At 42.2% G+C, this 15,822-nt stretch overlaps 1 protein-coding gene across 4 annotated transcripts in view; it reads left to right on the top strand.

Moving 5' to 3' along the window:
- The window catches only part of SEC31B (SEC31 homolog B, COPII coat complex component), a 67,365-nt gene that overhangs the window by 7,302 nt on the left and 44,241 nt on the right, over positions 1 to 15,822 (top strand). For all 4 annotated transcript variants that reach the window (XM_069980562.1, XM_069980560.1, XM_069980559.1 and 1 more), the window contains exons 2-9: positions 3,838 to 3,919; positions 4,463 to 4,586; positions 7,518 to 7,713; positions 8,384 to 8,479; positions 9,262 to 9,402; positions 10,181 to 10,323; positions 10,908 to 11,007; positions 13,443 to 13,604. In XM_069980562.1, the coding sequence (XP_069836663.1) occupies positions 3,838 to 3,919; positions 4,463 to 4,586; positions 7,518 to 7,713; positions 8,384 to 8,479; positions 9,262 to 9,402; positions 10,181 to 10,323; positions 10,908 to 11,007; positions 13,443 to 13,604 (1,044 nt within the window). The remainder of the gene's footprint in view (positions 1 to 3,837; positions 3,920 to 4,462; positions 4,587 to 7,517; positions 7,714 to 8,383; positions 8,480 to 9,261; positions 9,403 to 10,180; positions 10,324 to 10,907; positions 11,008 to 13,442; positions 13,605 to 15,822) is intronic.

Raw genomic sequence — 15,822 nt, 5'->3', positions numbered from 1 at the left:
AGTCCTGATTTTAGTGAGAATATCAGGTATTCCTCTTTCACATGTAGATAAGATGAAAGCCGCCTCTGACTGCTGCGATTTTCTTTAGTACAAGTCAGGAAAAGAGGTTATGCCCCTGGGTCGGCGTCTGACAAATGTGATTTATTCGAACAGCTCCTCACATTGATGCCTGTGGCGTATGGAGCCCCAATGAGCATAGTCTCCCGTCCCAGGTATGATGGTGTCTGCCGTCTTTGATGTAGAATTGCCGCCGCCGCTGCACAAAGCAGGTGCCAAGTTCAATCTTCATCACGCCGTCTCAAGTTGGGAGGGTGACAGATATATAGAAAGTGACATGTTTTCACTTCTTTTCTGTTACCTTACGGGAATGACGGGAGAGGAAAGGAAGATTCTGTAACAATTTACAGCAATAGAACATGATTTCTCTTCCAGTTCAGTGTCCACAGATAAGAGCTGGATACACAGTGATGTCAGGGGGGATGACGCCTGACTGCTGGGGCTTTGTATAATGCTGGGCTGGGAGAACCCTGCTGCCGGCCTAATACCTACAATGACTAGTAGGTGGTAGTGCAGGATCTGAGCCGCAGGGATAGAAAGATGTTACCTGCTCCTAGTCCTGCATAGTGAACCACAGGGATGTATTCATGCTATTATAAGGAAATGGGGCACGGGGGGGGTTGTTGTTTTTTTATTTATTTATTTATTTCTAACCTTTCTTTCCTGCCACCATGTGTGTTAGATTTTACTGTTTACTGATCTAAGTTGGGAGGTTATTGGAAATTGAGTAAGTGTAGGTATAACATATACCTACACACACATATATATGGTGGGTGCACAATCTCTTGCGAGATAAACGCAATCATACTGGGTCAGTTATGGTGGCGATTGTTAACTGACCCAGTATGATTGCGTTCACCTCGCGCACGCTCTGTGCGATTGTTTACAAACATACTTCAGCATGTATCCGGGAGAGTGAACAGCTGATTGCTAGAGTTTGGGGTGAGTGACGGCCTGCCTCTATTAACCATTGATGAACTGGACTTGAATTTGATTTATGTATTTTGGACTTTACACTATCGGGATCGATGATCGGCTGTATTTAAACACATGTATATGTATATTTGTTTGGGTCATGAATCATGATTACATTTCACTGTATTACACTGCATCTTCTATGTTTTGAAATTGTTTATATATGCAAAATAGTATGATGTCACTGATTGGGGGTTGATTGATGGGAGTGTCCTCCTTGTTATATACCCGCCATCTACACTATTGTATCACTGCTTGAGAAAGATCTCATTGAGTAGATCGAAACGTTGCAACTTTGATGGGTGAATAAACCACTTTTGTTTTTCACTTTAAATCCGGAGTGCCGTCTCTTCATATCCTCATCTATCTATCTATCTATCTATCTATCTATCTATCTATCTATCTATATATGTGTATGTATATGTGTGTGCACGTGTGTGTGTGTGTATATATATATATATATATATATATATATATATATATATATATATATATATATATATATATATATATATATATAATCTTTATTCTCTGTGTAGCTATTCCTCATCCATATAAGCTAACCATCTCACTTCCTATGCGCCAATTTATTTGCGTAGTCATGCCAGACCTCTTAGACTGCTTTCACCCGACCATTTTGCATCCTTATTTTTTTTCCTGACCTTAATATGATAATGTTAAAGGGCACTTCTAACATTACAGAGCAGCTTGTTAGTGAGGGTCCAGCACTGAGACTCTCACTGATCACTAAAATAAATGGGCAGCAGCGCCCATAAACATTTCTTTGCCTGTTTGCTTCTATGCCGCCCCACTTCCCTCCGCTGTAAGAGCGGCACAAGATATATGGATGGATATTTAATGGAAGTCGATAGAAACTCTAATGGGGTTCTCTGAATATCTGTACACTTCTAGTGTAGACACCCTTTAATCACTGGGGTATGTAAAATATAGAAATAGATAGAAATTGCCTATTGAAGTCTATGAAGTAGGGTTAAGATTTACTGTACAGAAATACAGACGCAACATTGTTAACATACCAATAGCATTTCATTTATAATATATCTGTATTTTTGATTATTATGGATGTGCACTGAGTGTTCTCTGTAAAACGCCATTATTACACACAAAAAAGTAAAGTTTAAAGTCCAGTGGTTAGTGAAATCCTTATATTAATAGCGGAGAGTGTAATTTCCATGAACAGTGCTGGAGTCCGCTCTTTACCACTTGTTACATAATATTAAACGTCTAAGCGGAGCGTCTCCACCTTCAGTGACTCATACAACAAGTCAGACGGGGAGTTGGCTTAACGTATATACACCCTTGTTGTTTTCTAACATGGTGGCGGGCAGGTGCTCCTGTAAAAGTAGTAGTCACTGTCACTCATATTTTCTTACCAGCTCCTCAGTAATTGTCTGTGGTGAATGGTGAAAGGTAACAGGCAGGAGATCTCTTGCCTTCATTGTCTGTAGTGTGCCCGGTGCTGTAACATTGTAGAAATCCCGTTGAACTTGTAGATGATAATTTTTTCCTGTGTGTTTTTTTTTTTTTTTTTTTTTTTTTTTGCTCTGTTTATGGGGGTGGGGCTGAGCATTCCCAGACCCCCGATGGAGAGGCTCCAAATAAAGTTGGCTTAGAAATCCTATAGCTAAAGTTGGCTTAGAAATCCAATCTCTTATGGATAACTCTCAGATTTAGTCTCTTGTTTAAAATGTTTATTGCTAAAATAAGCTTAAAACATGATGCAGGCTTCCTTGTCCCGGTGGTAGGAGTAAAATGACTCCTTTGCTTGGCGCCAGGTTACTGAACTGTGAATGGAGCATTGGAAGTAAAGGTATGGCACACACGCCTATTGTGGAGAATCCATATAAATTATTAAAAGGGTTATCCCACCATAACAGCTTATCCCTTCCCCCTTGCAATCCTAAGAATCCTAATGTATATACATTAAGGCACATGAGCACTTCTGCTCCGTTCGTTCTCGATAGAAGCTTCTGGTTATGGATAATTCCAGTGGTGAAAGGAGCAAAATTGTGCATGTATGACTGCCGCCGCATTCTCAGAACCCAGTATAGTAACAGCCTGCAAGGAAGGTGATTTGTAAGTAACCTTTACTTGCCCCTATGAAAAATGTGTATATGAATATAAGAAATGCTTGTTTATGGACTGCTGCATGAGTGGTATAGTCATACCCTTGGCAGTATGGCTGATGCCAAGACCAATGTGAAAGTGAGTATTTGGAAGTAAGTTCGTATCCATGGTAAAAGGCATGGCCTGAGAGTGAAGAGTAGGCCTGTATCTGATGGTGTGGGAAAGTAAAAAGAAAAGGCTAAGGGGGCACTCACACGCTCCGTAATTATGGTCTGTGCACAGAAGATGTGGTATTGACTGGATTTTTTAACTTCTACCATCATCACTTTTGATGATGCCGTGAGCTTCCATCGCTGTCCACTCAAAACATTGTCATGTCAATTCTTTGAGCGGAGAGGTGGGAGCTCTCCCATATAGTCACTCTATGACACCGAGGCAGAAGGTATTCCTCGGCGGAGTTTTGCTTAACATACTCACCATTGACTATGTGAAACCTGCTACACAATCCAGAGCAGATCTGCATCAGAATAGGACCTGCCACCTCACATCTGCACTGGGTTTCATTCATTCCTTCTTATTACGTGTGTGACACTGTGTCTTGCTATGGATAGAATATATTCATTATAAAGCAGAAAGGAGGATGAGGGTGCAGCAGCCTGGAACTGAATTCCAGTTCTTACAAAAGGTTTTAATTTATTTTATTTTTTTGTACCATAGAAAATGAAGTTGAAGGAAATCGAGCGATCTGCTGTCCAGTCCTGGAGTCCAGCCAAACAATACCCGATTTATTTAGCTACAGGTATGCTATAGTGTATATGAGAAGGATCAGAGCGGCACTCTGTGCAAGTTGGTGGTGCACGAGGAAAGGAGCGTAGTCCCAAAATAGTATATCAAATGGAAATTCCGGCACTCACCATATTCATCTCATAATTTTATTTGGTTCAAAACCGTAACAGTGTGAAACAGCAGAACGCATTTCGGCTATATGCCTTTGTCAACTGCCTGAGGCAGTTGACAAAGGCATATAGCCGAAATGCGTTCTGCTGTTTCACACTGTTACGGTTTTGAACCAAATGAGGGGATAGTTTTATTTAGAATTTACAATTTATCATACGACAATATAAATTTTGTGAATTAAATGGCTGCATGAATGTGTGCATGAAAGTACTGACTTTTCTAAAATATACATATACTTTTATTCGTTTAAATGCTCTATCTGCAGTGTATGTGTGTGTGTGTGTGTGTATATATAATATATCTCCGCTATAACAGCTATAGTTCTGCTATGAACTATTCATAAGCCAATGAGCTCATTTTATCTATACGTTGTCTTTTCTCTAAGGTACTTCTGCACAACAGCTTGATGCCTCCTTTAACACCAGTGCAGCCCTTGAGATATTTGAGGTGGATTTTGGGGACCCTCATCCTGAAATGAAACGAAAAGGTGTATTCCCAGCAGATAACAGGTATAACGTGGACTTTTAAATTTTTTTTATACACTCAATGGGACACCTGCATACAGGAGCTGTTAGAACGTTTTCAATTCATAGGCATAAAAATGAAGAGCTTACTCTGTTCAGGAATCTGTGTGGAGAAGCTCTGGCGGATTCTGTCGCTCGTTACAGCTCTGTAGGGTTAAAAAACGCCCACTCAAGTATACACGTTATTAGTAACAGTACCTGGGCAACTTGGAGCAATATTGGAGTCCAGCGCTCAACAGAGATGGTCCGCAGCGTAGGTGAGATTAGGTGAGATGTGCAGAGTCGTAAGTATGGCCTCTGTACTTTGTATCCGTGACCTCATGAGTTACTAAGTCTGTGGTGCACGGCGGCGTCTGGAGTTTGCCCGCACTTTGCACTAGAAGCATTGGGACGGCACAGACTGTGACGATTATGTGTGAAATTTCTGAATTACTTAAAGGGGAGAGTGCAGCCATTTACTTTTTCTGCCTAATTTACACACATTGAAAAAAGAAATAACTTTGTAATGTGTGTCAATAAGCTGCCTGCCCCCCCTGCTAGAGTGGGCATTTTTTTTTTGCAGCAGAGTGTCACCGGTTGATGAATTAGGGGGTTTGTTTTACTGTGCATTGATGTAGCCTTTTTGTGGTATTTACTATCAGCAGTAGTTTCCATCTAACTGAGTGAGTGCTCTTTTTGTTTAACTATGTCATTGGTTGTTGTCTGTGCCCGTCTGAAATGTTTATACCGTAGAAGGACCAGATGGTCCATTTTGTGCCAACAATATTCTCTTTGGGTCTCTCTGCCTGTCAATCATCCCCGCACTGCTCGCTGATAGGCTGGTCTGCGAGCTACACAATAGATCTATACTGTGCTGCTGGGAACCATATCAGTACAATCAGGTCTTGGCATTTCTGGGGCCCCAAGCGAAGTTATGTCTGGGGCACCCCCCTCGACACGCACTCCACAACAATAGACTGCTGTGTGCTGCCCCCAGTAGTATATACCCCTTGTACGCAGCCGCCAGTAGTATATACCCTTTGTGTGCCTCCCCTCAGTAGTATATACCCCTTGTGTGCTTCCCCCAGTAGTGTACAGACGCCTGTGTGTTATATATAGCCCCCCGTGTTCTCCCCCAAAAGTATATAGACCCCTTGTGTGCTGTCAGGGCCGGCTCCAGCTTCTTGTGGGCCCTTGGGCGACAGAGCCTCGGCGGGCCCCTTTGAGGAGCAAATCATGGAGAGACAGGCGAGGAAAAATTTGCAGCAAAAGAAACATGCGGCTGCTGCATATCTTTCTCCTCCTGTATCTCCTGATCTCCTGATCTCTGTGGTAGTCAGGACTCTGGGGGAGTCAGACCCAGTCACAGGAATATATAGATATATATATATAATGCTGGTGCTGCTAGTTCTCCTGTATACAGCTCCTGCTGTGTGTGTGTGTGTATATATATATATATATATATACACACACACACACAGCAGGAGCTGCATACAGGAGAACTAGCAGCACCAGCATGACATATATATATATATACACACACTCTGTATATCACTGCAGGACCTGTATATAGGAGAACTAGAGGTCTTACCATGTTCATATGATAGATAGATAGATACTGTAGATAGATAGGAGATAGCGAGATAGATACTGTAGATAGAGAAATAGATAGATAGATAGATACAGATATCTAGTTGTTTTGTGTATAGAGGTCCTGCTGTAATATATTTATCCTGCTGTAATAGATATATATATAGCTGGGTGCTGACGCTGGCCCTGTGTGCTGTCCCTGTTGTATATAAACCCTCTGTTTGCTGCCCCCAGTCGTATATACCCCGTGTGCTGCCCCAGTTACATATACCCCCTGTGTGCTCCCCCACTAGTATATAGACCCCCTGTGTGCTCCCTCACTTGTATATAGCTCCCCTGTGGGCTTCCTCAGTGGTATATAGCCCCCCTGTGTGCTCCCCCACTTGGATATAGACCTCCTGTGTGCTCCCCCACTTGGATATAGACCCATGTGTGCTCCTCCAGTAGTATGTAAACCCCCTGTGTGGTTCCCCCAGTAGTATATAGACCCCCTGTGTGCTCCACCAGTATTATATAGATCCCTGTGTGCTCCCCCAGTAGTATATAGACCACTGTGTGCTCCTTCAGCAGAATATAGACCCCTTGTGTTCTGCCCCCAGTTATATATAGACTCCCTGTGTGCTCCCTGTTATATATTTTTTTAAGGTGGAAGTCAACAGAAAAACGGATCAAAACGGATGCACACGAATGCATCGTTTTTTTTTTAAAAGACGGATTGCAAAAACGCAGTGTGAACCTAGCCTAACTGCATTTGTCATTGTGAAAAACTGACATTGATATTCTTGTGCCTGTCTTGTTAAACAATTTCTCCACTTGTGTAAGAAAACATTCTTCTGTTAGGGCCAATGGACACCTACAGGATCTATGGCAGATTTTATGCTACAGCTATCAATGTAACTAAATCATAGAACACAGCATTAAATCTGCTGCAGAACCTGTACATGTGAATGGACCCTTAAAGTGTAATCAGACTATAATGCCGTTTGCAATGGCAGCACAGTATTGGGGACAAATCCACTGATCCAATCAGTCATAACAACATAAACAATACTGTACGATTAAGCTTATAGGAATAAAGAGAATGCAGTGGACTCATAGTTTGAGTCCATTGTGTTTATGAAGAGAGGGCTGGTGGCAGCTTTCCCTGCACCTTCCTTACAGCTTGTGGACTGCTGTGGTTGCTGTGTATGCAGATATGCAGCCCCCAGCCGCCACAGAGATGGGCGGAGGATACGCTCTAACTATGAATACAACAGTCTCCTAAATATAAGATCATTGTTTTCTCTCATTCCTCACTTATATTGGATTTGCTGTAGTGCTCCTTTCCTGTTTCCCATTCTTTTTCAGATTTCATAAGATCATCTGGGGCAGCTTTGACGGAGATTCTGTTGGTCCTTCTGGAGTTATTGTAGGTGGGGGAGATAATGGAGAAATAACCTTGTACAGCACTTCACAAATTTTGACATCTGGGAAAGAACCAGTTATCGCAAAGAATGGAAAACACACAGGCCCTGTCCGAGCACTTGACCTCAACCCGTTTCAGGTACCACAAACTTTTTGATGTGCAGAGGTTTGGTGAGTGATTGGGGGGGGGGGCATAACCTCAAGTCATGGGGGGCACTTATGGTTCTCTCTCATGAAGGGCACTCATGGGGGGCAAAACCTCAAGTTATGAGGGACACTGTCTAGTCCTGCTGCCTAAGAATAGTGGTTGGGTTTTTGCTTATTCTTAATTCCGTTTACTCATTTGAGATAAGATGTTGGCTGGATAATTTTATTTTAAAAAGGGACAGACTTGGTAAAAAGAATAAGCATTACTAGTCTCCCTATTCTACTGTTGTGATGCTCACTGGGTCCACTAATCGCCAATTTGTAGTCCCCCTCTCAACACAGGAGAAATGCCTATTTCTACTGCTGTGGCTAGGGATTAGCTGATATGCCATTTTCATACATTTCCTGTAAATTAGGATGGGACAGGCAAGTGGAGGTCAGCAGAGACCCATTGATCATTGCAGTAACAGCAGCAGGGATTAGGGGAGGTGAGTAATAATTATTTTTGTAATTCAGGTGCCCCTTGGAAAAAGTATTCTCTTGGATAGTTGTTTTAATTTTTTGAGTTTTTGCCTATGCTATTTGCCAAGCATTTTGGATGATCGAGCACTAAAGCATTAAGATTCCAGTAATAAATTTATATGGCATTTATGTAATTTCAGAACAATCTCCTGGCTTCTGGTGCCAATGATTCTGAAGTTTTCATATGGGACCTAAATAATTTCAGTGTGCCAATGACCCCAGGAGCAAAATCCCAGGTAAGCAGGTAATGATACATAAGAGTATACCTTGTCAGAGGAGAGTGTAAGTTAAATTGTACAAAACTATGGTATATACCAGTAGTTTCCTAGTGGAATACTACATAACAGAAAACAAAGTTAAAGGTGCTAAAGCTAATTTCTGGCATCTTTCCTTTGTGATAAAATATATATTTTTTCACTTTCTAATACTGTGTATTCTTGCTTTGTCAATGTTTTTGGGAGACGGGTTCATGAGACCTCAGGGAACATTCTTGATGCCCAACTCTGTACAACTGCTTTTTTTTTTACATGCTGAAATACAGCGATCAGCCGATAAACGAGCATTAATCGCTGGCTCCATTACACACAGAGATATTTGCCTTTTTGCCAGATTATCCCTCCATGTAATAGGGCCTTTAGAGAACACAGGCCATCAGAGCATGTGACATAACTTTTTACTTTACTAGAATGAGTAGGTATTGTTTAGATACTGCCTGATCCCTTCAAAGGTTCTTCTTTCTTTGTTAAATAAATGGGGAATATTGTGATAATAAAAAGGAAGGGGGCACTCAGGTTCTCATCTCATTGACAACTGAACAAAGCTCGATTGATCTCCCTGTTGTTAAAAACTGACTACAAGTATAGGAGTATAGTACTGTATACTGTTGGCATTTTGGGAGCCAAGCCTAATGGCTTCACATGGCAGTCGTTGTCCCTTGAAGAGGCCAAAGGTCTGCAGAAGCGAAAACTATAGACTCTCTTCTCTTGTAGAAATGCGTGTAATATTTAATTTTTTTCAGCCTGTAGAAGACATCAGTGCAGTTTCATGGAACCAACAGGTTCAACACATATTATCCTCTGCTCATCCTAGTGGTAAAGCAGTGGTATGGGACCTCCGGAAGAACGAACCAGTTATTAAAGTCAGTGACCACAGTAACAGAGTAAGTGCACGACCAGACCCAGTACAAACTTTTTTTAAAAATAATTATCAAATAATCTTTTTCCCCTTGGTGAAACATCTTTTAGCGGTTGTAGGACCACACAGCCCACCATGTAGATGCTAGGAGTTGTAGTCCTGGAATACATTAGTAGTATAAATCAGTGATGGGGAACCTTTGGTCCTGCAGCTGTTACAAAACTACAATTCCCATAGTGCCTGCTGGAGAACAAGGCTTTTGCTAGTAATATAGATGGTGGGTAACCTTTCATTCTGGAGCACAGGGTTGAGACCATCTAACCACCTATCGGTCTGGTGACTTTATTGGCTAGATATCAATAAAAGCATTCAGGGCATACCTTTTGTTGTCTCTTTTTATTTTCAGTAAAATAAAAACCTTAACTTGGGCTGTGAACAGTGTCAAGTAGGCGGGGCCTGTGGTCCCCTGGGTTCTAGCACAGCTACACCTTACTGTGATGTATGCCTGTTCCTTTGAATTATCAGCACACTGTGGATACAGCAAAGCGAGGTATAGTGGTGGTAGGGCCCAGGAGACAGTATTCCTTGCCTCCTTCATGCTATTCACAGCTCAAATAAATGTGTGTTTTTTTGTAAATTAAACTAACAGACACAGGTTACAAAGATATATTCTGAATGCTTTTATTGTCATCCATGCTGCCAGCTTGGAAGGGGATCAGGACGTTACAGACTAAGTGATGACTTTATGTCTTTATCCTGTAATTTAGTCATTTACTGAAGGTTTGAATATTTTTTTCCTCAAGATGCACCTTTCAGGAATGTTGTGGCACCCAGAGGTAGCAACGCAGCTTGTCCTTTCATCTGAAGATGACCGTTTACCAGTCGTTCAAGTTTGGGATCTCCGCTTTGCTAGTTCCCCTCTGAAAATGCTGGAGAATCACACAAGGTAAAGATAAATTGTGTCCATTTGTGAAATAATTGGTTTAATGTACAGTTGTATTGCTGAAAACAAAATTACAACACTTGTTTGCCTATCTTAAAGAGGGTCATATAAATCCTCGGCCAGTTTTGGATAGCTGCCGGGAAAACATGTTAAATGCACCCATGTTAGTGTTCCGGGCTGTTGGGTCACACTAAAATTCAAGTTATATTTCTACCTGAAAGTGTCCTGGAGGTGTAGCTGAGACGCTGAAATGTTGCTTACAATGACAAGCTTTGTTTTGAGGTTCTGTGCAATAAGCCTAGCCAGTCAATGGGAAAGAGGTAGAAGATCAAGGAAGGTAGTCCAGCCTCAACATTTCAACAATTGAACCATACCACCGGGACACATGCAGCCACAAAAAATACATGCATGGGCCATGGAGCCTGGCCATGTGTACCAGGGGAATAACTTTAAGGGAACTATTGAGTCTCTGACCTTTTGAGAAGGCACGGGGAACCAAAAGTTAAGAATTGTGCAGCAATTGTACACACAGGACAGCTTATCTTGAAAAGTTACCTGCGATAACCGCTACACAATTTTCTCTTTAGGGGTATTTTGTCAATTTCATGGAGCAAAGATGACCCTGAACTACTTCTCAGCAGTTCTAAAGATCATCGTATTCTATGCTGGAATCCAAGCACAAGTGAGGTTAGTTATTTTTCTTAGCAATTGTATATTTGTTTGCCTTATTTAATTTGGAGTAATAGCAGCCTATATTTTAAGCAGTGATGGTGACTATACTGAGAGACTGACTGTGTCTGAAGAGAGACAAAAAAGCCAAGAACCTAGAACTGTCCCCATATAAACCAATGCCTTGTATGTGTAGAACCAATGCAAAAGGCACTTTAAAGTGGCACTATCAGCAGGTTCGGGCCAATGAACCTGCTGATATCACCCAGAGGCTCTTTACCTGAGGACTACAGTGCTGTTCTTCTTATTTCTTTGGGGACCGATATTGTGCCGCTTTTTGATAATTGCCCATATTCTAATCCCCAGGTTCGGAGCATTCTCCGTAGCACCCCCTTGGCCTGCCTATCCTGCTCCTCCCGGCCTGCCCACTATGCATGTTCATATATGCATATGACCACGCATATAACAAGTGGCCTAAGTATGCATACATGAATATGCATAGTGGGCGAACCGGTAGGGGCAGGTTAGGTGGCCGAGGGGGTTGCTCCAGGTGGACGGAGAACGCCTAGAATGCTCTGAACCCGGGGATTAGCATATGGGCAATTATCAAAAAGCGGCTTAATACCGGACCCCACTGATATAAGAAGAACAGCACTGCAGTCCTAAGGCAAAGAGCAGCTGGGTGATATCAATTGGCCCAAACCTGCTGATAGTGAGCTTTAAAGAGAATTTGTTCTATATTGTGCTTAGAGCTCAGAAATAAAGGCTGCATTACACAGCACGATAATGAGGGTGAAGCAAGCACCGACCTGTCAGGTCATCATTTGCTTCCCCCCTCATTCTCTGCTTGCTGCCTGTGCTATTACATGCACAGAAAGGGATACAGCAGGAGGGGCTGCTGTGTTTTTCCTACATTTTATGGCTGGGTTCACACTACGTATATTTCAGTCAGTATTGTGGTCCTCATATTGCAACCAAAACCAGGAGTGGATTAAAAACAGACAAAAGGATCTGTTCACACAATGTTGAAATTGAGTGGATGGCCGCCATATAACAGTAAATAACTGCCATTATTTCAATATAACAGCCGTTGTTTTAAAATAACAGCAAATATTTGCCATTAAATGGCGGCCATCCACTCAATTTCAACATTGTGTGAACAGATCCTTTGTGTTTTCAATCCACTCCTGGTTTTGGTTGCAATATGAGGACCACAATACTGAGTGAAATATACGTAGTGTGAACCCAGCCCAGGGCAGTATTAGTTATTCTACATAGCTTAAAATACATATGCCCCTCCAATGAACTAAGCTCGTGTTTCAGTATCTCATCATGTGCATCAATTACAGCTTGACAACATTGTCTCCTGCGGTTCACAAGTCACCTCATTGTCTACTGAGACATGGCATCCCACTCACCCCAGCCGTTAGGCCATTTAGATTCTGGGGTACAGAGTTCCCAGCCTCACCGCAGGGACTCGGCTAATTCCATAGGCTTTCTATGGGATTCAGGTCTGGAGAAAGTTGTGTTGGCATTCAGTATCTGGTTCTGCTGGGAATCATTCACAAAGTGATCATCAATGTGGGTCAGCTAGACCCTTTAAGCTCATCCCAGCTTGATGACTGGTGCCGCAGGAAATGTCCCCCCCCCCCCCCCCACCCCTAATGGTATTGAAATTAACCTTCTACCTAGGGGGGTTAAGAATAATAAAAAAAAAAATTATATTTATACATTAGGGATGGTGCGAACAGAGTTCGTACGAACCCTTGGATAATGCACTTTGCGGGAGAAATAAACTACACTATTTCAACACGAGCTGTACCGGAGTGCCGCAGTGATCTTCTTCATTTGTATGCACTCGTACCCATGGTCCTCAGGGGTATACACTGCTGGCACCAACTGCATAAGTTTCCTTGAGTGCTGTGTCCACCTTTCTATATATATATATATATATATATATAATATATATATATATATATATATATATATATACATACACACATTTATTTTAAATCTATGTATGTTTCTATGTACACTGATACAAGCCCAAACCAATAGTGTCACTGTCGTTATAACATTCAAAATCTAAATCAACGATAGATGTGATATTACCCCAGTGTAATTGGCTCTGGGGTATGTTAACACAGACAGATTTTTCATTGCAATTATCGAAGCCAAAGCCTGGAAAAGACTATAAATAAAGAAGAGGTTATAAAGGAAATTTTTTTTTTTTTTTTTAAATCCGTTCCGGATTTAGTTTTTACCGATTGCAACCAAAAAAAAACTGTACGTGTGAACACTCCATAAGTGATTGCCTATCTAGGAGATTGGCCCAGTGCAGTGCGGTCCATCTAATGCAGCCTTTATACTAGGATACTAGGCAGGCAAATATATGAATCTTGTCAATTTATTTTTTGTGGTTTATATTTTAAGCCATTATTTCTACTTTCTAGGTGGTATATGAGCTGCCGGTCAGAAACCAGTGGTGCTTTGATGTCCAGTGGTGTCCTCGGAATCCATCTGTTTTCTCTGCTGCATCTTTTGATGGTTGGGTCAGCATCTACTCTGTCATGGGTGGAAGCCTAGAAGCTCAGCAGAGGAGCCAAGCTGAACGGGTGAGTCCCAGCGTGCACCCACAGAATATAAATTGGTGTTGGTGACAGGAACATATACACATCTTATCATGCCATTGCTTTAGCAACATGACCATTACATTCCCTGGACACCACATTCTGGTTACTTCTAGATGAAGAGGGCAGCATTGGCTCTTGAAATGCGTTGTCTGTGCCAATAACATTTCTTGGAAATCCTCTTCTTTGTCTCTCTTGTGATGTCCGAGGAGTGCTTTTGTCATTGCTAACTCACCGGATCACACCACACAACTCCACAAGGTCAGTGTGTGGGTCCACTTTCTCCTGTTATGGGATTGCAGTCCTGTTCCTTTGATGTGTATATGATATTTATCTGTGGCTTATGCATTTCCAAAATCAAGCAGGATTAGACACATTAAAGGGAACCAGTCGTTATTGTTATGCTGTCCCCTACTGGGCAGCATAAAGTAGTGGCAGATGATGCCTCCATCAGTCTATCATGTATGCTCTTCAGTTCTTGCAGCAAGCGGCCAGCTCTTCCAGACATAGTCATGGTTATTCAGTGGCTAAAACACCTCCAACCATACACAGCTTTCTACCTTTCTACAGAAATGGGGTAGAAATCTGTCAGTCAGTGGCACTCGACCAGGGCTAGTGGCATTTAATGAAAAATACTTTACATTAGCTCATGTAAAATGGTATATTTGTCACTACTATTCTCTGCCCTCCGTGACTAGCTAGTTTCTTTACTATGTTATTTGCTTTTCAGGAACGATTAAAGGATGCCTATTACTTTGAAAAACATGACATGTCATAGTGACCTGTCAGAGGTTTCAGTTGGTGGGGGTTCGGGTACTGAGACCCCCACCAGTTGCTAAAAAAGGGCAGGTAAAAACACTCAACCGAGAGCTGTGCCTGTTCACTTTTGCTGGGCACCTTTCAGCTCTGTTTGGAGAGCGGCACTAGCTGTATATGGCTTTATGAACTGTATAGTAAAAAATTTATTGACTTTATAAATCCAAAGAAAGCTGAGTGGTGCTGAGACCTTCTAAGCTCCCATACCTCTACCTATCTAAACTTCTGACATGTGTCCTCCTATGATGCGTCAGGAGTTGGTGTCCGGTGAAAATTTTTATTACGGTATTGTATTGCCCCCCAAAAGTTATACAAATCACCAATAAACACTTATTACGGGGAAATGCTTATAAAGTGCTTTTTTTCCTACACATACTACTGCATCAAGGCTTCACTTCCTGGATAAAATTGTGATGTCACGACCCGACTCCCAGAGCTGTGCGGGCTGGGGCTGCTGGAGAGGATGATGGCATGGGGAGACTGAGGGACACAGGACACTGGAGGGACACTGAGCATCCCCCTGCCATCATCCTCTCCAGCAGCCACAGCCCGCACAGCTCTGGGAGTCGGGTCGTGACATCACAATTTTATCCAGGAAGTGAAGCCTTGATGCAGTAGTAAGTGTAGGAAAAAAAGCACTTTAGAAGCATTTCCCGTAATAAGTGTTTATTGGTGATTTGTATAACTTTTGGAGAGCAATACAATACCGTAATAATAATTTTCCCCGGACTTCTCCTTTAAAGTGACTCTGTACCCACAATGTGACCCCCCCCCGAAACCGCTTGTACCTTTTAGATAGCTGCTTTTAATTCAAGATCTGTCCTGGGGTCCGTTCGGCAGGTGATGCCAAATGGCCGTGGCCTAGAGTGACTATGCATTAGGCTGGCACACCCTCTCTGTCCCTCCTCCCCACCCTCCTCCTCATTAGGAATGCTCCAGGCTGATTGTCTCCTATTCATCACCTGTGTCAGCCCGGCACATGGGCTGGATCGTTAAGGCACCTGTGCAATGTTCAGACAGGAGAAATTGTTCTAGGGGCATTCCTAATGATGAAGAGGGTGGGGAGGAGGGACGGAGGGGTGGTGCAAAGTTAGGGCACAGATATTCTAGACCACGGCCGTTTGACACAGGGCTCCAAGTTTAAAAGTTGTTTTTTAGGACAATAACTGCATCACCTGCCGAACGGACCCCAGGACAGATCTTGGATTAAAAGCAGCTATCCAAAGGTAAAAGTGGTTTAGAGGGGAACAGATTGTGGGTACAGAGTCGTTTTAATATGTGCTGTGTGCAGAAGATGAGTCAGCAATACAATTTATTAAGGTGGAAAGAGATTTTTGATGGTTGTTGTCTAGTATTGCATTGAACATTGTAAGTCTTACTTTAAATT

The sequence above is a fragment of the Dendropsophus ebraccatus genome, chromosome 8 (assembly GCF_027789765.1).
Source record: "Dendropsophus ebraccatus isolate aDenEbr1 chromosome 8, aDenEbr1.pat, whole genome shotgun sequence".
Classification (NCBI taxonomy): domain Eukaryota; kingdom Metazoa; phylum Chordata; class Amphibia; order Anura; family Hylidae; genus Dendropsophus; species Dendropsophus ebraccatus.
Note: the sequence above shows the minus strand (reverse complement) of the source record. Positions and strands in the feature narration are given on the sequence as shown.